Source organism: Pogoniulus pusillus, chromosome 36 (assembly GCF_015220805.1).
Source record: "Pogoniulus pusillus isolate bPogPus1 chromosome 36, bPogPus1.pri, whole genome shotgun sequence".
Classification (NCBI taxonomy): Eukaryota; Metazoa; Chordata; class Aves; order Piciformes; family Lybiidae; genus Pogoniulus; species Pogoniulus pusillus.
The window spans coordinates 1,865,241-1,887,531 of record NC_087299.1 but is presented as its reverse complement, the minus strand read 5'-3'; the positions used below and the strand labels follow the sequence as shown (position 1 = coordinate 1,887,531).

Sequence of the window (22,291 nt, the reverse complement as noted above, 5' to 3'; positions counted from 1 at the left end):
CATTGTCCCTCAGCTTGGCACTCCCAACCCTTGTCTGAAGTCCCTCCCCAGCTCTCCTGCAGCCCCTTCAGGCACTGGAAGGTTGCTCTAAGGTCTCCCTGGAGCCTTAGAATCACAGAATGGTTTAGGTTGGGAAGGACCTCAAAGTTATCCACTTCCAACTCCCCACCACGGGCAGGGACACCTCCCACCAGCATAGGTTGCTCAATGCCTCATCCAACCTGGCCTTGAACACCTCCAGGGAAGAAGCAGCCACAGCCTCCCTGGGCAACCTGTGCCAGTCTCTCACCACCCTCAACCTCTGCCAGCCTCTCACCACCCTCCCTGCAAACAACTTCTTCCTCACATCCACTTTCCATCTCCCCTCTGCCACTTCAAACCCATTCCTCCTCCTCCTCCTCCTCCTGCCATTCCCAGACCTTCTCAATAGTCCCTCCCCAGCCCTCCTGCAGCCCCCTGCAGATCCTGCAAGGCCACTCCAAGCTCTCCTCCAAGCCTTCTCCTCTCCAGCCTGCACAGCCCCAACTCTCTCAGCCTGTGCTCAGAGCAGAGCTGCTGCAGCCCTCTCAGCATCTTGGTGGCCTCCTCTGGGCTGGCTCCAACCCTTCCATGTCCTGCTTGTGCTGGGGGCTGCAGAACTGCCCCAGGACTGCAGGTGGGGTGTGAGGAGAGCAGAGCCAAGGGGCAGAATCCCCTCCCTTGCCCTGTGCCCACACTGCTCTGGCTGCAGCCCAGCACAGGGTTGCTCTCTGGGCTGCACTCACACTGCAGGCTCAGGTTGAGCTTTTCCTCGCCCCAGACCCCCAGATCCTCTTCCTCCAGGCTGAACAGCCCCACAGGGGCTCTCCAGCCCTCACATCTTTGTGGCCTCCTCTGGACCTGACCCAGCAGCCCCAGGTCCTTCTTGTGCTGGGGGCACTGGAGCTGGAGGCAGTGCTCCAGATGCGCTGCCACCTTCCAAGGGCACTGCCTTCCCCAGCATCCCTTCAGAACAACCACAGCCAAGAGCCACAGCCCCCAGCAGAGCAGGCACAGAGCTGGCTGGAGCCCAAGCAGCCCCACAAAGAGATGGGCCAGGCACATCCCTGCTGAGCTACCATGTGCCCAGGGAGGAGGCAAGACCTGACAAGCCTTGGGATCTGCTGGGTGGAGACATCCCTGCGGCGAGGGTGGCACAGGGCTGCAGCTTGCAAAAGCTGCTGGGGAGGTGTCTGGGGCTTGGGAAGGAGAGAGGAGACACAGAGAGGGAAGGGACAGTGAAAGATGTCCCAGCTGGGCAACAGAGTCCAGCCTGCTGGGCTGCTCCAAGCCCCACCTAGCTGGGAATCTGCCAGAATGATGACTCTGAGCATCCTGGGGCAGAGACACAGACCATGGACAATGCCAGGACCTGGCCCTTGCCAGGTGGCACTGCCCTGAGTAAATGGCAGCTGTGTGCAGTGCTTCCTTCTCTCCCTTAAACCCCTATAAACCAGCAGTGGATGAGGTGGAACCAACCTCTCCCTAATCCCAGCGTGGCAGATGAACCTGTTTGGGAGGTGCTGGCCAAGCTTTAGGAAGCATCCACAAAGCAGCTGCCTGAGCACACAGCCAAGCTGGAGCCAGGGAAAATCAGAGAGGAGGCCAGAAAGGAGGCTAAAAGGCATTAAGCAAATGTGGCACTGGGCAGCTCTGGATTTTCTGGAGGGATCCCCTTCCTCTTGGCTCCTCTGAGCTCCAAAACCAGAGGGCAGGGTTGAGGATTGGCTCACATGGAGGACTTTGAGGCACCCAACACAAGAAGGACCTGGAATTGTTGGAGCAGATCCAGAGGAGGCCACAAAGATGATCAGAGGCTGGAAAGCCTCCCCCCGTGGGGACAGGCTGGGAGAGTTGGGGCTGCTCAGCCTGGAGAAGGCTGCAGAGAGACCTCAGAGCAGCCTTGCAGTGCCTGAAGGGGCTGCAGGAGAGCTGGGGAGGGACTTTGGACAAGGGCTGGGAGTGCCAGGATGAGGAACAGTGGCTGTGAGCTGGGAGAGGGGAGAGTGGAGAGGAGGAAGACATTGTTGGCAGTGAGGGTGGGGAGAGACTGGCAGAGGCTGCCCAGGGAGGCTGTGGAGATCCACTGCTCATGGCCCTGTTCGAGGCCAGGCTGGGTGAGGCTTTGAGCAGCCTGGGCTGGTGGGAGGTGTCCCTGCCCATGGCACTGGGTGATCCTGAAGGCCCTTCCAACCCAAGCCATTCCATGACTGGATGCCTCCTGTGTTTGGTTAGCTTTTGGTGGATTTTATTGTTGGGCTTCTTGCAGGTCTAATCAACTCTCTAGAGAGCAGCCGAGGCTCAGCCAGTCTCTCCTCACCCTCCCTCCCTGTGCTCCACAACCTCCCTGGGCAACCTGTGCCAGTCTCTCCTCACCCTCCCTCCCTGTGCTCCACAACCTCCCTGGGCAACCTGTGCCAGTCTCTCCTCACCCTCCCTCCCTGTGCTCCACAACCTCCCTGGGCAATCTGTGCCAGTGTCTCCTCACCCTCCCTCCCTGTGTTCCACAACCTCCCTGGGCAACCTGTGCCAGTGTCTCCTCACCCTCCCTCCCTGTGCTCCACAACCTCCCTGGGCAACCTGTGCCAATCTCTCCTCACCCTCCCTCCCTGTGCTCCACAACCTCCCTGGGCAACCTGTGCCAGTGTCTCTTCACCCTCCCTCCCTGTGCTCAGCCCGGAGCCTGCCCCGGGGCTATTCATAGACATTCCTGTGGCCAAAATAAGCAGCACTGGCACGCAGAAGGCATCTCCAGCATCCACCTAGAGCTCACTGCTGCTCCAGCCGGCTCTGAGCTCCACTGCTCCAGCAGCCTGGGAGACAGAGCCGCCTGGGTGAGCCGGTTACAAAAGCCCAAACACCGGAGGCTGGGCAGTCAAACACAGCTGAGAAGCAGCAGGGCAGAAGGGCCACTGCCTGCAGGGAACAGGGCTGGCACCCTGGTGCTCCAAACACTCACTTCAGTGCACTCAAAGGTGCCCTGCATTGCTGCCCATGCAGCAGGCGCTGATGTCTCTGCGGCAGCGATGCACCACACCCCCGTGCCAGCAGGCACCGCCAGAGGTGAGCCTTGCACAGGGCTACCTGCAGCAGCAGCAGGCTGCAGAGCTCCTGCCTCGCAAGCGACGCCGAGAGGCGACCCAGCAAGTGGCTCTGGTGCCTCCCCTTTGGAATCTCTCAGGCATTTCTAAAACCTTATTGAACTATTCCAGCTTTCATGACCTGCCCTGTCCACAGCTGGCCCTGATCCAGCCAAATCTCCATCTCTACTCTGCCCTGCAGATGTTTGCACCACCAACCAAGCCCTGCTTGGTACTTCCCTGGCAGGACCAACCTGGGGAAAGGAAAGCAAAGAGCCTAGCAGGGCACCCTCTGCCTTCCTCCAGCTTCCTAACCTGGGAGAGGCCAAAGGACCTTCCAAACCTGCCCTCCCTCCCACAGCACATGGACTGGTGAGGGATCTTCCCCAGCTGCAAACCAAAGTCAGACCACACAGCAGCAAGCCAACAGCTAAAAGATAACAGAATCTGCAGCAGCATTTTCCCTTCTCCAGTTTCAGTCCCTTCCCACCCTTCCCCAGCTGGAAAGACCTTCGAGCTATCAAGGAGGTGGCTTTCTTTGAGGGCAGCACTTCAGGAGCCATCCAGGCAGGCAGCTGGAGATGCAAATCCTTCACCACCCTCAAAACCTTTCCCAGGCCTGCTCTCAGCCCTTGCTTTTCCACCAGGCTGCACAGGTGGACAAGGATGGTGACAAGTCATAGAATCAGAGAATCAAACCAGTTGGAAGAGAGCTCCAAGCTCAGCCAGCCCAACCTAGCACCCAGCCCTGCCCAACCAACCAGACCATGGCACTCAGTGCCCCAGCCAGCCTTGGCTGCAACACCTCCAGCCACACAGACTCCACCACCTCCCTGGGCAGCCCATTCCAGTGCCAATCACTCTCTCTGACAACAACTTCCTAACAACAGCCAGCCTCAACCTGCCCTGACACAGCTTCAGCCTGGGGCCCCTTCTTCTGTCCCTGGCTGCCTGGCACCAGAGCCCAACCCCACCTGGCTACAGCCTCCCTGCAGGCAGCTGCAGGCAGCAATGAGCTCTGCCCTGAGCCTCCTCTGCTGCAGGCTGCACCCCCCAGCTCCCTCAGCCTCTCCTCACAGGGCAGTAACACCTACATAACACAAAGCCCTAACCCCTCAGCTGCACACCTTGATCTGACTCAGCATTTCCTACAAGAAGCTTCCAAACCAGCAGCAGCCTCAGGGCCCAGTTCCCCATCCCAGACCCAGCACCCCTCACCAGGGATCCCAGACCCAGCACCCCCCACCAGGGATCCCAGACCCAGCTCCCCCCACCAGGGATCCCAGACCCAGCACCCCTCACCATGGATCCCAGACCCAGCACCTCCCACCAGGGATCCCAGACCCAGCACCCCTCACCAGGGATCCCAGACCCAGCACCTCCCACCAGGGATCCCAGACCCAGCACCTCCCACCAGGGATCCCAGACCCAGCACCCCTCACCAGGGATCCCAGACCCAGCACCTCCCACCAGGGATCCCAGACCCAGCACCCCTCACCAGGGATCCCAGACCCAGCACCCCTCACCAGGGATCCCAGACCCAGCACCCCTCACCAGGGATCCCAGACCCAGCACCCCCCACCAGGGCTCGTGGCCCTCCCCATGCAATCCATCATCACGCTCAGAGTATCGAGATGGTGAAGGCCCCACAAGTGATGCTGGAGCAGGCTGGGAAGGAACAGAGCCTGCTTGTGATGTGCAGAGACAGGAGCCTGAAGCAGGTGAAGCTGAAAGCAGAGGAAGGTGCAGTGTGGCTGGCAGAGCAGAGCAGAGCAGAGCAGAGCTCCGGAGCCTCTGCAGTCCAGCACCGGTGAGGCTGAGCTCCTCAGCTCCCACGCCCCAAGGCTTCTCTGCCCTTCCTTCAGCATTTCTCAGCAGCAAACCTTGCAGCAGGCTGGCCCCGTGCCTGGCTCAGCTGAGGGCAGGATCTCCACTGCCAAGTCACAGGGAGCTTCCCATTCCTGCCACACTGAGCAGGGCACGGGCACGGAGCTGGCTGCTGCGCAAGAGGGTCCCTGCGCTGGCTGAAGGCAGACGAAGGTCCCACGCTTGGCATGGCAGGCAAAAAACACTGACTGCATGCAAGGAGAAACAGACTCTGTGGCAAGAAAAGCAGAATTTATGGGAAGAAAAACCACTTCCAGTTGGTAAGCACAGCAAAAAGCAAGCGAGCATGAGGTGCTTGTGCCCTGCAAGCCGTGGGAGCGGTGCTGCTCCCCCAGCCAGCTGCTGCCTGCTCCCAGTCTCTCCCTGCCGCCCAAGTGCTCTGCCTCAGAGCTGTTTCTGTTGCTCCTCTTGGAACAGGATAGCAGGAATGGGGAAAGCTGAAATCACACAACTGGAATTGTGCAATGGGAGGCAGAATTGCTTCAAGTCCTCCTATGAAGGGCAGTGCCAAAAGGCAGCCTCCTAAGCCAGCTGCTCTCCCAGCAGAGCGCTTTGGGTCAGTGGCTGCACAACAAATGGGGTTTTTCCTCCCCAGAAGGCCTTGGCCACCAGCAGATCCACAGCTGATGCTGAGAAATGGCCATGAAGAGACAACCAGCACCCTGGTACCCACAGCATCCAATCCCCCTGCACCTGTGGCTTCACAGAACGGCTTGGAAGTGACCTCAAAGCTCATCCAGTTCCAGCCCCCTGCCATAGGCAGGGACACCTCCCACCAGCACAGCTTGCTCAAGGCCTCATCCAGCCTGGCCTTCAACACCTCCAGAGAGGGGGTATCCACAGTCTCCCTGGGGAACCTCTTGCAGTGTCTCCCCATCCTTGCTGTGAAGAATTTCTTCTTAATCCTCAAGCCTCACTCCACTGCCTGTCACTCCCAGCCCTTGTCAAAAGTCCCTCTCCAGCTTTCTTGCAGTTCCCTTCAGGTCTTGGAATGATGAACCTCATATCGTAGAATCATTTTGGTTGGAAAAGACCTCCAAGAGTCCCACCCCTAGACCTGTGCCAGGCTGAGGCAGTATGAATTTGCACAGAGCTGACCATGCTGAAGCAGGCCAAGGAGCTCCCAAGCTGTGCCAACAGCTCCGTTTGGTCATCGAAGGGTGGCAAAGCCCCACAGGAACCCCCAGCACAGACAGTGCCAGGGCTGCAAAAGCACCTGAGTGACACTTGTGTCTTTGTGGCTAACTCAGGAGCTCTACCAGACTGCTGCTGCTGCTGTGAAGGGGCACAAGAGGACTGCCAAGAGCGCACCGACATCGATCCCTGCAGCAGCAAGGGACGTGGCCAGAAGCCAGGCTGAGAGGAAACACCCTGCTGGGGATAAACCCCACTGTGGTCTCTCAGCCACTGAGGTGCCCCTCAAAGAGAAGCAGAAGGTGAGTTGCTCTTTGCCTGTTTTCACATCCCCAGAGCTGTTCCCTCTGTGCCATGGCAGCTGGGCTCAGTAAATGCACCTGGGTGGAGATGGGCACATTCCCTAGGTGATCTGAGGGATGCTCCACTCCAGTCCCCCCTGCTCCTCCCCAGGACATGGGGGGCACTGAGCCATCCTCAAATCTGCCATCCCTTGCCATGCAGGAGAAGCAGAGATGCTGCAAGCAGAAGTAATGCTGAGAGAGCCTGGGAGGCTGCCAAAGCACTTCTATGGTACTGGGCTAAAAAGCTCATCCAGAGACAGGCAGGAAGGGCACATTAAAGCACTGTGGGCAAGTGGAAACCTTCCCCAAGCCCTGCATTAACCCAGCAGAGCCAAGCTCTTGGCAGGAGCTCTTGCAGCACTGGCAAAAAGCACTGCTGCACCTGATTGACATGCACCAGGGGCAGCTGCTGAGCTCGTGGGAGCCTGTGGCCTTCAGAGCCAGGGGGAAAGCATCAGCCCCCAAGCAAAGACCCCAGACCCTGGCTTCTGCTCTCTTCTGACCCCACCTTTAGCATCTGGAGCTTTAAGGAGTTTGCATTTTCACCACCTAGGCACGAGCAGGACAGCAGTGTCCTTGGTACCAAGGGACAGAAGCAGAGGGAATGGTTCCAAGCTGCAGCAGGGGAGGCTCTGGCTGGATCTCAGGAACCATTTCTGCACTGGAAGGGTTCTCAGACATGGGAATGGTCTGCCCAGGGCAGTGCTGGAGTCACCATCCCCAGGGGTGCTCCAGCAGCCTGTGGGCCTGGTGCTTAGGGCTATGGTTTGGTGGTGACCCTGCAGTGCTGGGTGGAGGAGTGGGACTGGGGGAGCTTGGAGCTCTCTGCCAAGCAAAGATACCCTGGCAGTCTGTGAACTGCTCCACACCACACTGCCACGTCCAGGAGGGCATGGAAACCCCAACAGGGAACACCCAACATCTACACTGGCAGGATCAGGTCACCTTTGACAGCTCTTAGCCACCAGGAGGTGGTTGGCCAAGGGTGGGCAGGCAGCTGTTGGCTTTTCTAGCATGCACTGCAGCAAGAGAAGGATCTGGGAAGCACCAGGAGGCAGCTCTCATCCCACTGCAGCCAGCTGCAGTATGGGCACAGCATCACACAGCTGCCTGGGCTGGGACAAAACCTCACAGACCACTGAACTGCTGACCCAGCACCACCATGGCCACTATGGCCCAGTGTGCCATGGCCACACATTTCTTGAGCACCTGCAGGGATGGAGACTCCACCACCTGCCCAGGCAGCCTGTTCCAGTGCCTGACCACTCCTGAAGCACAGAAATTGCTCCTCATGGCCAACCCAAACCTCCCCTAGTGCAATTTCAGGTTGTTTCCTCTCATTCTATCACCTGATGCTAGGGAGAAGGAACCAAATCTCCTAGAAGCAAACAAGCACTTGAGATGTGCACTGCACTGGGAGAGGAGGTGCAAGCAGGGCTGAATGTCCTACCCTGCCCAGCTCCAGCCTTCTGCCTCAGTAAAGCCCTAATTTGTTCATCAGCTTGCCCAGAGATGTGTGCCAGAGCCCAGCACTCCTAGCAGAAGGTGGGCTGGGGGAGCACTGGATGGGACAGAGGAAAAGACCTTTTGCCTGCTCCATGGCATCAGAGCTCTGCCCTCTCAACTTCTGTCTCCCAGGGAGGGCAGAGGGGACAAGCTGGGGGTGGGAAATCACAGCCACACTCAGCACTCAGAGCTCAGCAGCACTGAGCAATCCCAACTCTCCTGGAGCCACCAGGAGCAGCAGCTCTGACATCTCAGCTGGAGAGGGCAGATCTGTCCCAGTCTGATGTTCTGCCTCTCTCTGCAGTCCAGGCCTGGTCTTGATCTCAGCTCTGATCTCACACCTCTGCAGACAGCAGCAAAGCTACCACTGCTCTCCTGAGCTATGGGTGAGGGACCTGACCAGGGCACATCTGTCATAGACAGATGCATGGAACAGGTTGGACTGGAAGGGACCTTCAGGATCATCCAGTTCCAACCCCATGATGAGGGCTTGGACACCTCCCAATAGACCAGGATGCCTCATCCAGCCTGGCCTTGAACACCTCCAGGCAGGAGGCAGCCACAGCCTCCCTGGGAAACCTGTGCCAGTCTCTCCTCACCCTCACTGGAAAGAATTTCTTCCTCATCTCCACTCTCACTCTCCCCTCTCCCAGCTCACAGCCACTGTCCCTCATCCTGGCACTCCCAGCCCTTGTCCAAAGCCCCTCCCCAGCTCTCCTGGAGCCCCTTCAGGCACTGGAAAGCTGCTCTGAGGTCTCCCTGCAGCCTTCTCTTCTCCAGGCTGAACAGCCCCAACTCTCCCAGCCTGTCCCCCCAAGGGAGGTTCTGCAGCCCTCTGACCATCTCTGTGACCTCCTGTGGACCTGCTCCAGCAGCTCCACATCCCTCTTGTGCTGGAGGCACCAGAACTGGACACAGCACTGAAGCTGGGGTCTCACCAGAGCAGAGTAGAAGGGCAGGACCCCCTCTCTCACCCTGCACACAGAGGAGCCTACAGGCCTCTAACTACCCTCTCCAAGCAGGTTTGCAGCCCCACAGTTCCCAGCTGTGCTCCATCCCTCAGGTATTTTGGGGAAGATCAGGAAAACTCAGTCCTGCTCACTGAGGTTTGAGGGATTTGCTGGGACCTGAAGCATTTCTCTGCTGTGCAGAATCTCCTCACTGCCTGTGCTCCATCCTCCCACTCCTGACACTCAGAAGCCCCCAGCTGTGACTGAAGTGGTGGCCAGGCAGTGTCTCAGACAGCTCTCTGTGGCACAAACCCTGCCTGGGGCTGTGCTTCTGCTCGTTGACTTCCTCATCTGAGGCAGAGGGAAGCTGACAAACAGCTGGATGGGTTTTGCTGAGTGAAAATGAGACATTTGTGCTGCTCTTGCTGCTGCTCAAGGCCTGGCACTCTAACCAGGTCCCTCCTGCTTCGGTGTGCCTTCTCTTGGGGTGAGGTTTACTTCTGGCTGCCTTCTAAAATAGCATCTGACTTGCAGCCCACGGCCTGCTGAGAGGCCACAAACTCCTTGGGGTCTAAAGGGAGAGCAGAAAACCTGTCACAGCTGGTTGAAAAGCAGCGTGGAGAGTGTGAACATCACTGCAACAGGTCACAGAACCAGAGGAGAGCTTGGGTGGGAAGGGACTTTTCAAGGTCATCAGGTCCAAGCTCCCAGAACTTAGCAGGGACCTCTGCAACCACAGCAGGTTGCTCAGAGCCCTAAACAACCTCACCTGCAGTGGTGGCAGCCATGGGGCAGCTCCCACCTCTCTGGGCAGCCTGGGCCAGGCTCTCACCACCCTCAGGGGCAAACATTTCTCCCTTCTCTCCACTCTCAAGCTCCCTCTTTCAGTTCCAATCCATCACCCCTTGGCCTGGCACAACAGGCCCTGAGATGAAGTCTGTCCCCAGCTTTCTGCTCAGCCCTTCAAGCACTGCAAGGCCACCAGGAGCTCTCCCTGGAGCCTTCTCTTCTCCAGGATCAACAGTCTCAACTCTCAGCCTGGCCTCACAGCAGAGCCCTCCCAGCCCTGCCAGCACTGCTGTGGCCTCCTCTGGCCCTGCTCCAGCAGGTCCCTGTCTATGCTGTGCTGAGGACTCCAGAGCTGCCCCAGCACTGCAGGGAGGGTCTCAGCAGAGCCCAGCAGAGGGGCAGAATCCCCTCCCTGCCCCTGCTGCCCACACTGCTGGGGAGCAGCCCAGGACACGCTTGGGGCTCACACTCAGCTTTTCACCCCCCACCCTCAAGCCCTTCTCATAAAGAACATCCAAACCCTCAAAGCTGTAACAGCACAAGTCTGGAGCAAGCAACCTACACAGCTGGGAAGGTTTTGAAATCAGAGGTGAGGTACTTGGAAAACTCCTCCACACCCCATGACACAATCCCAGCACCAAGGAGTCAGTCAAGCCAGAGCCTGAGGTAGGTAGAAGAGAAGGAACAGGAGCAGGATTTCCCAGCACGCAGCCAGGGCGTGGGAAGGCTGCACCTGCCCCCCTAACCTGCTGCCTTACTCTTCCCACTAACACAGGGGAAAAGAGCAGTACCAGGGGCTTGAGGGTAGAGAGGGAAGTGTGGGGAAAAATTAGCTGAAGGGGACTGATGTCCCTGAGGAAGGAGAACTGAACCCCAGGAGGGAAAGCAGAGCTGGGCTTTGGCCCCAGGGCTGTTTGGTTTCACTGGGCCAAGCCTCATGCAGGTTCCTACACCAAGGTGCACAAGAGAACAAATGAAGCAGCACTGGGAAAATCCCCAAATCCCTCTTCACTGCTGGACCAAGAGAGGAGCTGGCAGAGACTCAGGCTGGCCAGAGGTGTGCTGGCAGAGCTGCAGGTGAGGAGTCCTGTTCAAGCACAGTAACAAAGGAAGCACCACGATGATTTCAGAGCAGTTCCAACAGGGATCCTCCAAGGGCTTTCTGAATGCAAACCAATTGCAGGCAATGAATCCCACATGGGAAGACCTAGATCCTTATACTCATGGGGAAACTGAGGCAGCAGAGAGTTGTAACAGAGCCTGGAGCAGGTGGAAGCTCTGCTGGTTGCCAGGCAGATAAAGCACAGTCCTCTGCTGGGAGAGCAGAGAGCCATCCGTGGAACAGAAGAGCTTGGGAGAGGCTTGCACGTCCATCCTGCATCCCAGGGGCACTGTCAGGCCATTCCTTCCTCAACAGTGCTGGGATTCACTTGTGGTGGTCTTTGTCAGCCAGGTTTCCACGGGTGAATCTGTGCCAGGACACGCTGCAGACCACAGGAACGCTCCTGCTCCGTAAGGCAGCAGAACTCCAACAACGGGAGGCACATCAGCGGGTCCAGAAAGCCTCCATCTCCCCAGCACTCAGCATGGAAGCTGCAAGGAGACCTCCTCACCTCCTCAGACAGAGCTTCTGCTCCTCCTCCAGCCCGGCTGGAGCAGGACATGCACTCCAACTTCCAGCACATCCTTAACTGCTCACTCCTGTAACCACCCCCAACAGACCCCAGCGCCCTGGTGCCCTTGGTGCCAGCATGCAGATGCTGCCCGCCAGAGAAACACCTCAGCAGCAGCTGAGGGGCAGGCAGCAGCAGGAGGTGAGAGGTGAGGTGTGGAAGAAACTATCTTCAGAGCCCTCACTTCGAGGGCTCAGAGCAGGGCATGACCAGTTTGCTCGGAGGGAGGACTGCTGGAAAGAGGCTTTCACTCTGGGCTCATCCAGATCCCCCCAGGCTGCAGCCGGAGGAAACAAGGACCCCCCCCAGGACCCCCCAGCCCTGACCACAGCAGACAGAAGCCCTGCAAAGGGAAGCACCTCGGGGGGAAGCAGACTGGGGCAGCAGAGCTGGAGGTTCCCAGGGGTGACCCTGGTGGGGCAGGGGAAGCCTCCACACCCTCCCGGGGGTGTCTCTGCGGTAGGCCACGGCACCAAGGACACGTCCCCAGGAAAGCAAAGCCGAGACAAATCACGTCCCCAGCACAGGGGGGCCCGAGGGACATCCCCAAACCCGCAGAGAACACCCAAAGATGTCCCCTGCCAGCAGAAGGGTGCCCGAGGGACATCCTCGAACCCACGCAGAACACCCTGCAGACGTCCCCTGCCTGTCACACGGCAAGGCAGTGTCCTTGACCCCGCACTGGGGCGTCCCCAGCCCCCTGGCCTGCGCCCGGAGGGCTCCCTCGGGGCTGCTCCCAGCCTCACACCTCTGCCGGTGCCGTCTGCGCCTGGGGGGCCCCAGGAGCGGTCCCCATGCCCACAGCCCCTACACAAGGGCTGCCCGAGGCTGTCCCCATGCCCACAGCCCCGCACAAGGGCTGCCCGAGGCTGTCCCCATGCCCACAGCCCCGCACAAGGGCTGCCCGAGGCTGTCCCCATGCCCACAGCCCCCACACAAGGGCTGCCCGAGGCACTCCTAAGGCTGTCCCCATGCCCACAGCCCCTGCGCGGAGGTGCCCAGGCCCACGGCACCGGCACCGGGGGGCACAAGGCTGCCCTAGAGCAGCCCCCAGCCCCGGGCGGCCGCAGCCCCGCAGCCGCGGCAGAGCCGAGCAGGGTGCGCGGTGCCCGCAGCCCCCGCGGTGCCCGCAGCCCCCGCAGCCCTCTCCCCGCACCTTCTTGACGGAGAGGGAGATGTTCTCCAGGATGCGATCCTTCACCTCCGCCGGCTCCATGGCGCCGCCGCCCGCCGCCGCCGCCCGCCGCCTCGCCCGCCCGGCGCAGGCCGAGGTCCGGCCCGTCCGCCGGCCCCGCTCGCCGCCCCGCCGCCCCCCGCCGGCCGGCTCCGTCCTGCCGGCTGCCCCGGCCCGGCCCCGGCCCGGCCCCGGCCCGCCGGCTGCGGGGTGGCGGCTTCGGCCTCCGCTCAGCGCTCCATGGCCGCTCCGGGCCCCCCCCGCGGCGGGCGCGGAGCTGAGCTGGGCCCCGCGGGGAGAAGGCGGCGGAGCGGAGCCGCACTCGTGACCGGCACCGAGCTCCGCCAGGAACTGAGGTCAGGCGGCAGGGAGGGAGCGGCGCTGCCTGCCCGCCCCCGGCACCGGCACCCGGCACCGCCCCGCCGCGGAGCCGCCGCCCCCCGCCCCGGATGGCGGCCGCGGGCACGGCGCTGGCAGCCCGCGGGGGTCTGAGCGCAGGTGGCGCTGGGGGCGGCGAGGCAGAGGGCAGGGAAGGCTGCATCGGGTCCCTGAGGAGCCAGCCGGGAGCCCGGAGGGAGATGCTGCTGAGTGCTTCACAGCCCTGGGCTCTGCAGGGGCATCTAAGGGGATGGGGGGGGGGTGGCAGTGGGTCCCTTGTGGACCCCCTGAGTGGGCATGGGGGGAGATGGCACTGGGGACAGTGAAGGGACATGAGGGAGGAGGTGAGGGGAGACCTGCAGGGAGGCTGTAGCCAGGTGGGGTTGGGCTCTGCTGCCAGGCAGCCAGGGCCAGAAGAAGGGGCCCCAGGCTGAAGCTGTGGCAGGGCAGGTTGAGGCTGGATGTTGTTAGGAAGTTGTTGTCAGAGAGAGTGATTGGCACTGGAATGGGCTGCCCAGGGAGGTGGTGGAGTCTGTGTGGCTGGAGGTGTTGCAGCCAAGCCTGGCTGGGGCACTGAGTGCCATGGTCTGGTTGGTTGGGCAGGGCTGGGTGCTAGGCTGTGCTGGCTGAGCTTAATGCTCTCTGCCAGCCTGGTTGGCTCTGTGATTCCGTGGTGCTGTGTCTTCCACAGCCCTGGGCTCAGTGAGGGGATGTGGGGGGAGATGGAGCTGGAAGCAGTGAGGGGTTGGCATAGTGAGGGGAGCTGGCACTGGCATAGTGAGGGGAGCTGGCATTGTGTCCCTCACAGCCCCAGGCTCACTGAAGGGATGCGTGGGGAGATGGGAATGGGATAAAGGCAGATGGCATTAGGTCCATCGTGGCCCTGGCCTCAGTGAGTGGCATGAGAGGAGCTGACATCTGTGCCACTCATGACCCTAACCTTAACCAGGGGGAAGGCACTGAGTACAGAGAGAGGAGGGGAGATGGCACTGGGTCCTATGCAGCCCCCTGAGGGGGTGGCAGCCTTGGTGCCCACTGAGGAGACCTGTGTAGGGACACCAGGCCAGAGTGAGGCTTGGCTGTGCTGCAGGGTGCTGGAGCCAGCCCCAAAGGCAACAGAAATATTCATCAGCGTGAAGGAAAAATGGGGGAGGTGCACCTGGCAGCCCAGCCCCAGGGCTTCAGCACCCCCTGGGATGAGTCCATCTCATCTGCTCGGTGGTGGTGACAGCCTGGAGCCAGAAAATGGGGCAGAGAGATGTTGCTTAAGCCCAAAGCCAAACACAAGCCTCCCTGTTCAGCACCGGGCAGGGCCAGCGGCTGGGGCAGAGGCTTGGTGGCAGGGGGCAGCTGAAGGAATAAAAGCCACGGAGAGCAATCGACCCTCTCGCTGGGACCCTGCGTGGGGGGCTGGACTTCACCGCATCCACCCTCAGAGCTGACAGTGGAACCGAAAGTAAAAGCAGTCGAGAAAGGCAAAGGCAGCAGCCCTCGGGAGCGCATTTCCCACCCCTGCCTCCAGAGCCAGGCTGTGCCGGGCGAGCGAAGAGCTGAGCGGGACCTGGGATGCAAAAGTCACAGCAGACCAAGCCTGTTGAGCAGCTTTGGAAGCTGTGGGAGAAGCTCGCAGGGAAGGGAACAGCTCAGAGCTTGGGCTTGAGCTGAAACTGAGCCGAAGCATAAAGCTCCTTTCAGCTTTTCAGCTCCCCAGCAGCAGCTGGAGAAGCAGAACTGCTGCCCTGAGGGAGATGCCAACAAGGACCGGAGGCTGTCTCGGCACCCAGGGCTGAGCTGAGGGGGAAATGACCTCGCTAAAGCACACAGACAACTGCCGAGTGGTGTAAAACTGCAAGCCCCAGCCCTGACATCCCCTGGAGAGCCCAGCAAGCCGAAGCCAGCCCCTCTAAGGAAGCCCAGCAGCTCCAAGGCACTTTTCTTCCTCACTGGTCAGTGTCAGGCTCTGAAGCACACTGAGGGTGTAAAGCAAAGGAGCTGCACAGCTGGGCACATCTGCTTGCTTCCTGCACTGCATTCTCTGCAGCCTGGACGCCTGGAGAATCCCACAGCAGACTGCCTGGGCTCCTGCAGCGTTCCTGGGTGCTGTGAACGCCCCAAGCCGCTGCTTAACTCCAAGTAGAACAAGTTGGTTGCAGACCCTTCAAGCATCCAGCAGGCAGTGAGGGCTTTACAGGGAGAACTCCCTGCTCCCAGCGTTTAGCCAGCTCTCCTGCTCCCTGGAGAAGCTCAGGAGGGACCATCCCCCTCCCAGCACAGGTTCACCTGCTTCCTGCCCTCTTCCCGAGAGATGTTTAACTCCTTGTTCAGGGTTTACGGCATGAGGAGCTTTAGCCACAGAGAGAGGAGCCACCAGGTGCTTGTGACTGATGGGAGGACAGTGACTCACTGAGGTGTGTCTCATCTCCTGCAGCAAAAGTGTGCTCGCTGACACCCTATCATGCAGCCCAGTCCTAGGGCACTTCAGTCGCCCAGAAGGAGATTAAAGAGGCACAAGGAACATTCCAGGAGGTAGCACTGTGAATTTAGGCAGAAGAAACCATAGTATAAGGAAAATGTAATGAATTCAGCAAGGACAAGTGTAGAATCTGGCACCTGGGGAAGAGCAACCCCAGGGGATCAGTACAGGTTGGGGACTGAGCTGCTGGAAGGCAGCAAAGGGGGAAAGGATTTGGGGGTGCTACTGGATGGGAGGTTGAGCATGAGCCAGCAATGTGCACTCAAGGCCAGGAGGGGCAGTGCCATTCTGGGGTGGATTAGAAGGGATGTGGTTAGTAGGACAAGAGAGGTTCTCCTGCTCCTCTATTCTGCCCTGCTGAGGCCACATCTGGAGTACTGTGTCCAGTTCTGTGCTCCCCAGTTAAAGAGGGGGAACTGCTTGAGAGAGTCCAGCACAGAGCCACAAAGGTGCTGAAGGGAATGGAACAGCTCTGTTAGGAGGAGAACCTGAGGAGCTGGGACTGGGAGCTTGGAGAGGAGGGGACTGAGAGGTGACCTCAGCAGTGGTTATCAATATGTGCAGATGAGTGCCAGGAGGCTGGGGCCAGGCTCTGCTGGGTGATGCCCAGTGCCAGGGCAAGGGGCAGTGGTAGAAGCTGAGGCACAGAAGTTCCAATTAAACATGAGGAGGAATTTTTCCCCTGTGAGGGTGCCAGAGCCCTGGCACAGGCTGCCCAGGGGGGATTGTGGAGTCTCCCTCTCTGGAGATATTCAAGAGCTGCCTGGATGTGTTCCTGTGTGATCTGCTCTGGCAGGGGGCTTGGACTGGATGAGCTTCAGAGGTCCCTTCCAGCCCCTGACATTCTGTGACTCTATGAGAAACTCCAGAAGAAAGCAGAGGTTTACTGGGGTCGGTACCAAGCTCTTGCCCATCCTCTGACTGGCACAGAGCCCTGTGAGCACAGCCCCACGGCCACAACCAAGCACAAGGGGGTTGGGTTATGAAGCACTTCCCATCTGTGAGCGCTGGGACTCCAGAGGAGACACTCCTGGAGGGACTGCAGCCACCCAGCACCACTCACATCCTCCTCTGTGTGACTCAGTGTTTGTGCTGGCAGCCACCACAGCACCTTGCCAGTAGCAAGGCAGCTCGGCAGAGACAATTGTGTCACGGGGAGGTGACTGTGCTTCCAAAGGAGTCCTACACCCCTAAGGGCAGGTTGAGCAGAGACCTGGTGTCAGGCCAGGCTGGCCAGCTGGATTGCCCAAAGCCCATTCCAGTGACAAACCTGCCCCAAAAGCAGTTCCTTTGGCAAAGCAGCCCCAGAATTGTGCTGAAACCATGAGACCAAGGATCAAAGCGAGTGATGGCTCAAGTCACCTTCCTTCTGCTGACCACCCTCTGAGCTATGCTGCCACAGGAGCAGCAGGATGCATTGCTCACCTCTGCACCCAGCTCCTGCTCGGCCTGCAGCCAGCTGACAGGAGGCATGAGGTGCACCTCATGTGCTGTGCTTTGTGTTGGGCTCTGCTGTTCTGCCTCTGAGTCTTACCTGAAGAATTCAACAGCTCCACAGAAGGTCTCTTCTCGTGTCCAGAGAAGGGCAGCAAGGCTGGGGAGGGGCTTGGAGCACAGCCCTGTGAGGAGAGGCTGAGGGAGCTGGGGGGGTGCAGCCTGCAGCAGAGGAGGCTCAGGGCAGAGCTCATTGCTGCCTGCAGGGAGGCTGTAGCCAGGTGGGGTTGGGCTCTGCTGCCAGGCAGCTAGGGACAGACAGAAGAAGGGGCCCCAGGCTGAAGCTGTGGCAGGGCAGGTTGAGGCTGGATGTTGTTAGGAAGTTGTTGTCAGAGAGAGTGATTGGCATTGGAATGGGCTGCCCAGGGAGGTGGTGGAGTCTGTGTGGCTGGAGGTGTTGCAGCCAAGGCTGGCTGGGGCACTGAGTGCCATGGTCTGGTTGGTTGGGCAGGGCTGGGTGCTAGGTTGGGCTGGATGAGCTTGGAGCTCTCTGCCCATCTGCTTCATTCTATCATTCTATGGACTTCTCAGGGTTGTCTTCAGGCCTTGGCAGCTGAGACCCATAGATTCCATAGACACACAGAATGGTTTGGGTTGGAAACGACCTCAAAGATCATCCAGTTCCAACCCCCCATCTCCCACTAGACCAGGATGCTGAAGGCCTCATCCACCCTGGCCTTGAACACCTCCAGGCAGGGGGCAGCCACAGCTTCCCTGGGCAAGCTCTGCCAGTCTCTCCCCACTTTCACTCTCAGGAATTTCTTCCTCCTCTCCACTCTCCCTCTCCCAGCTCACAGCCATCGTCCCTCACCCTGGCACTCCTACCCCTTGTCAAAAGTCCCTCCCTAGCTGTCCCATAGCCCCCTTCAGGTGCTGTAAGTCTACTCTAAGGTCTCCATGCAGCCTTCTTCTCTATTTGTTGTGTTCAAACCAGCACCATTTACCTTAAGGAAACTCAACTTATCTTTTGAGGGCCAAACACATCAGAGAGAGCTCTGAGCGCAGCGGCGGTGACCTCAGGAACGCAGACAGACCCAACCAAGCAGCCTTATCATAAAGTCTTTATTCATCTTCTATTTTTTTTTGTCATTTCTTTTTTTTTTAAATATCAAATTTTTTTTTTTTAACACATCCATTTTGTTGATAAACAGTCCCCCAATATTAAAAAAAAAAACAAAAACAAAACCAAACCCAAAGCAAGAAAGGAAAAGAATTAAGAGAGGAAACGAATCGAGTGTGTAGCGCTTCGGGCAGAACCACATTCCATCCTCTGCTGGCACAACCACTCCTCCCTTCAGCCACCTTGCACGTTCAGCCCAGGAGAGGAAATGACACAAATGCAACAAGCTTGAGGATTCCTGAGTATTGATTCCCTCAAGGTTCCTTACAGGAGTCTGTACAACTCTTTTAAGCTGAAAAGCATCGGTCGAGGAGTGGCCCAAAGCACCGCCGCGGTTGGGTCGCTGACTGAGCCTCCTCTAGGCAGCGCAGGAAGGAATCTCTTGACTGCTGCAGACACTTCCCAGGCTGACTTCTGGGAGAGGCAGGCAAAGAAAAAAACAAACCAAAAACAACTACCTTGATTTCTCCTCTCTGAATTCACCTTAGAATTCTGGGGAGCTGTTTGGCAAGAAGTCCAAGTCTGGTGAAGAAACCTCTGGGACCTGTTGTAAATGGCAGAGTTTCCTTAGCTGCAAGTGAGGCACTCGGCAAAGCCCACTGCAGTATTGCTGCTTTGGAGGAGACAGCAAGGGGGAGAGGCAGAGAGAGGAGGGGAAGGATCTAGGAGGGCCATGGTTAACAGTCCTGGAGGCCAAGGGTCTCCACAGAAAGATGAACACTGCAACAAGGCAGGGGCTGCCACAGTAATGCAGCATAGCTCAGCTGTGTGCCAGGTGAAGGTGCCAGGGACAGTCACCAGGGCACACTTCCCTCTCCTCTCAGAACTATCAGGGCTGCCACAGTAATGCAGCATAGCTCAGCTGTGCCCCAGGTGAAGGTGCCAGGGACAGTCACCAGGGCACACTTCCCTCTCCTCTCAGAACTATCAGGGCTGCCACAGTAATGCAGCATAGCTCAGCTGTGTGCCAGGTGAAGGTGCCAGGGACAGTCACCAGGGCACACTTCCCCCTCCTAACTATCAGGGCTGCCACAGTAATGCAGCATAGCTCAGCTGTGTGCCAGGTGAAGGTGCCAGGGACAGTCACAAGGGCACACTTCCCCCTCCTCTCAGAACTATCAGGGGCTGCCACAGTAATGCAGCATAGCTCAGCTGTGTGCCAGGTGAAGGTGCCAGGGACAGTCACAAGGGCACACTTCCCCCTCCTCTCAGAACTATCAGGGGCTGCCACAGTAATGCAGCATAGCTCAGCTGTGTGCCAGGTGAAGGTGCCAGGGACAGTCACCAGGGCACACTTCCCCCTCCTAACTATCAGGGGCTGCCACAGTAATGCAGCATAGCTCAGCTGTGCCCCAGGTGAAGGTGCCAGGGACAGTCACCAGAGCACACTTCCCCCTCCTCTCAGAACTATCAGGGCTGCCACAGTAATGCAGCATAGCTCAGCTGTGTGCCAGGTGAAGGTGCCAGGGACAGTCACAAGGGCACACTTCCCCCCTCCTCTCAGAACTATCAGGGCTGCCACAATAATGCAGCATAGCTCAGCTGTGTGCCAGGTGAAGGTGCCAGGGACAGTCACCAGGGCACACTTCCCCCCTCCTCTCAGAACTATCAGGGCTGCCACAATAATGCAGCATAGCTCAGCTGTGTGCCAGGTGAAGGTGCCAGGGACAGTCACCAGGGCACACTTCCCCCCTCCTCTCAGAACTATCTGCACCCAGAGCCTTCCAGGTGTTGGTACCGCACTAAAGAAACTCCCTGAGAGCCTCCTGTACAGAAGCAGAGTCCAAGTGGATCCCTTCAGTATCAGAAACGACAGCCAGGTAACAGGACCATGGTGGCTGCAGGGAGCCCCCAGGAACGAGCTCTGCAGACTACCAGGGTGCCCTCAGGCACTGGCACCTTTATGAAGCACCTCCCCAGAGCTGCTTCGTTCTCTCTGGAAGGACTTTTTCCCAGGGAAGTGCTTTTGCTAAGCTGCTGTGACAGTAGCACCTTGAAGCAGTGAGGAATGAGAAGGGGGAAGAGAGTGAGGAGCCTTGGTTTAGAGCAGGGCACACAGCTCCTTCAGAGCCTCAGCAGCTTTTGGTGCTGCCTGCAGGCCCTGCTCTAGCCCAGGAGCTGGCACAGCTGCCACCCCCCTGCTTTGAGAGAGCTGTTTGTGTGCCAGCCAAGTGCAGAGACCACGAAGGCATGGCCAAAGGCTGAGGGATACGTGCAGACCCCAGAGGACACACGGACAGGTCACAACAGAAGACAACATTCAGACAAGGGTCACTAAGTGCATGTTCTACCACGGTTTATTTTAACCTTAAACACTCAGCACTGCCCCCACTGCCTCCAGCAGAAGTCTTGCTCCTGAAGTAAAAACATCCTCCACTACTTCAGCAGCACACAAAGCAAGGCTCTGAAACGAAGAGGTTCACATCACCAGGCTTGGACTGCTGATAGCAAATCCAAGTGTTTCTCAGCTGGGGGGCAGGGGGGGGCAGGCTTGGTTTGTAGTGGTACAGAGGTACCCAGCAGGACCTAGCACTAGTGATAAATGCTTTAGTACAGCTTTGGCAGGAGGGCAGGGTCCCAGACTTGTATTTGACAAGGAGCAAATCCGAGTGCTGAAGCAAAGGGGCTGATGCACTAAAGCTGCTCCAGCCTAAGTTCTGTATCTGCAGGCTAAGTAGATGTGGCCAAAGCAGAGCCTTTAGCAGTTGGTGCAAAGCAGCAGAGCTTGGTCTAGCTCCAAGCAACCACCCTAGGAACAGAAAGTCTGAGCAGGAGAAGGGAACGACAGCAGGTGGCTAGCACCTGATGCTTCAGCAAGCTGGCAGCAGAGCCACCCACAGGCTAAGGGGACAGGCTGGGCTCTGTGCATCCCCTACAGCTGCTATCTGCACTCTGGGGGGGTTGCTCCCAGGACCACCTCACAGGGACCTGTGCTATGAATCCAGGGCAGATTCAGCTGTTTAGACTGAAGATGCTCTGGATCCAAGAGCTGGGAGCCTTCTTGTTTCTGCTTCTGACAGTGAGCCAGACCCGAGTGGGCATGGGTCTGAACCCAGACAGGATGGGCATGGGTCTGAACCCAGACACAGATGGGCATGGGTCTGAACCCAGACAGGATGGGCATGGGTCTGAACCCTGGCACAGATGGGCATGGGTCTGAACCCAGCCACGGATGGTCATGGGTCTGAACCCAGACAGGATGGGCACGGGTCTGAACCCAGACACAGATGGGCATGGGTCTGAAACCACACATGGATGGGCATGGGTCTGAACCCAGACACAGATGGGCATGGGTCTGAACCCGGACATGGATGGGCATGGGTCTGAACCCAGACATGGATGGGCATGGGTCTGAAACCACACATGGATGGGCATGGGTCTGAACCCAGATTGGATGGGCATGGGTCTGAACCCAGACAGGGATGGGCATGGGTCTGAACCCAGACACGGATGGGCATGGGTCTAAACCCAGACAGGATGGGCATGGGTCTGAACCCAGACACAGATGGGCATGGGTCTGAACCCAGACAGGATGGGCATGGGTCTGAACCCAGACACAGATGGGCATGGGTCTGAACCCAGACACAGATGGGCATGGGTCTGAACCCAGACAGGATGGGCATGGGTCTGAACCCAGACAGGGATGGGCATGGGTCTGAACCCAGATTGGATGGGCATGGGTCTGAACCCAGACACGGATGGGCATGGGTCTGAACCCAGATTGGATGGGCATGGGTCTGAACCCAGACACGGATGGGCATGGGTCTGAACCCAGACTGGATGGGCATGGGTCTGAACCCAGACACAGATGGGCATGGGTCTGAACGCAGACTGGATGGGCATGGGTCTGAACCCAGACACAGATGGGCATGGGTCTGAACCCAGACACAGATGGGCATGAGTCTGAACTCAGACTGGATGGGCATGGGTCTGAACCCAGACACAGATGGGCACGGGTCTGAACCCAGACTGGATGGGCATGGGTCTGACCCCAGGGAGGGCTGCCAACAGGTCTGCTATCTCCTATTTCCTAAGGCTTCCAGAGGCTGAGGCCTCTGGTGCCAGCACAAGCACTACCCTTTAGGGAGGAGGCTTCTCCTGAGTTGCAGGGTGATGTTAAAGCCACCTTCAGCAGGGGCAGCTCTGAGCACCTGCCCAGTAGGGACCCCAAAGCTGTAGTCTTGGCTCAGTGGCTCATTTTGAGCAGAGCCTCAAGTGCTGCTCTAACAAGGCCCTCCCAAACTGCTTCCTACCCAGGCGAGGAGCAATGC

General features: G+C 58.7%; 1 protein-coding gene across 2 annotated transcripts in view; it reads right to left on the bottom strand.

Moving 5' to 3' along the window:
• Nucleotides 1-12,641, bottom strand: part of PLEKHM2 (pleckstrin homology and RUN domain containing M2) — a 40,641-nt gene extending 28,000 nt beyond the window's left edge. For both annotated transcript variants that reach the window (XM_064171700.1, XM_064171701.1), the window contains exon 1: nt 12,538-12,641. In XM_064171700.1, coding sequence (XP_064027770.1) covers nt 12,538-12,597 — 60 coding nt within the window. In that variant the 5' untranslated portion in view covers nt 12,598-12,641. The remainder of the gene's footprint in view (nt 1-12,537) is intronic.
• Nucleotides 12,642-22,291: the final 9,650 nt, after the last annotated feature.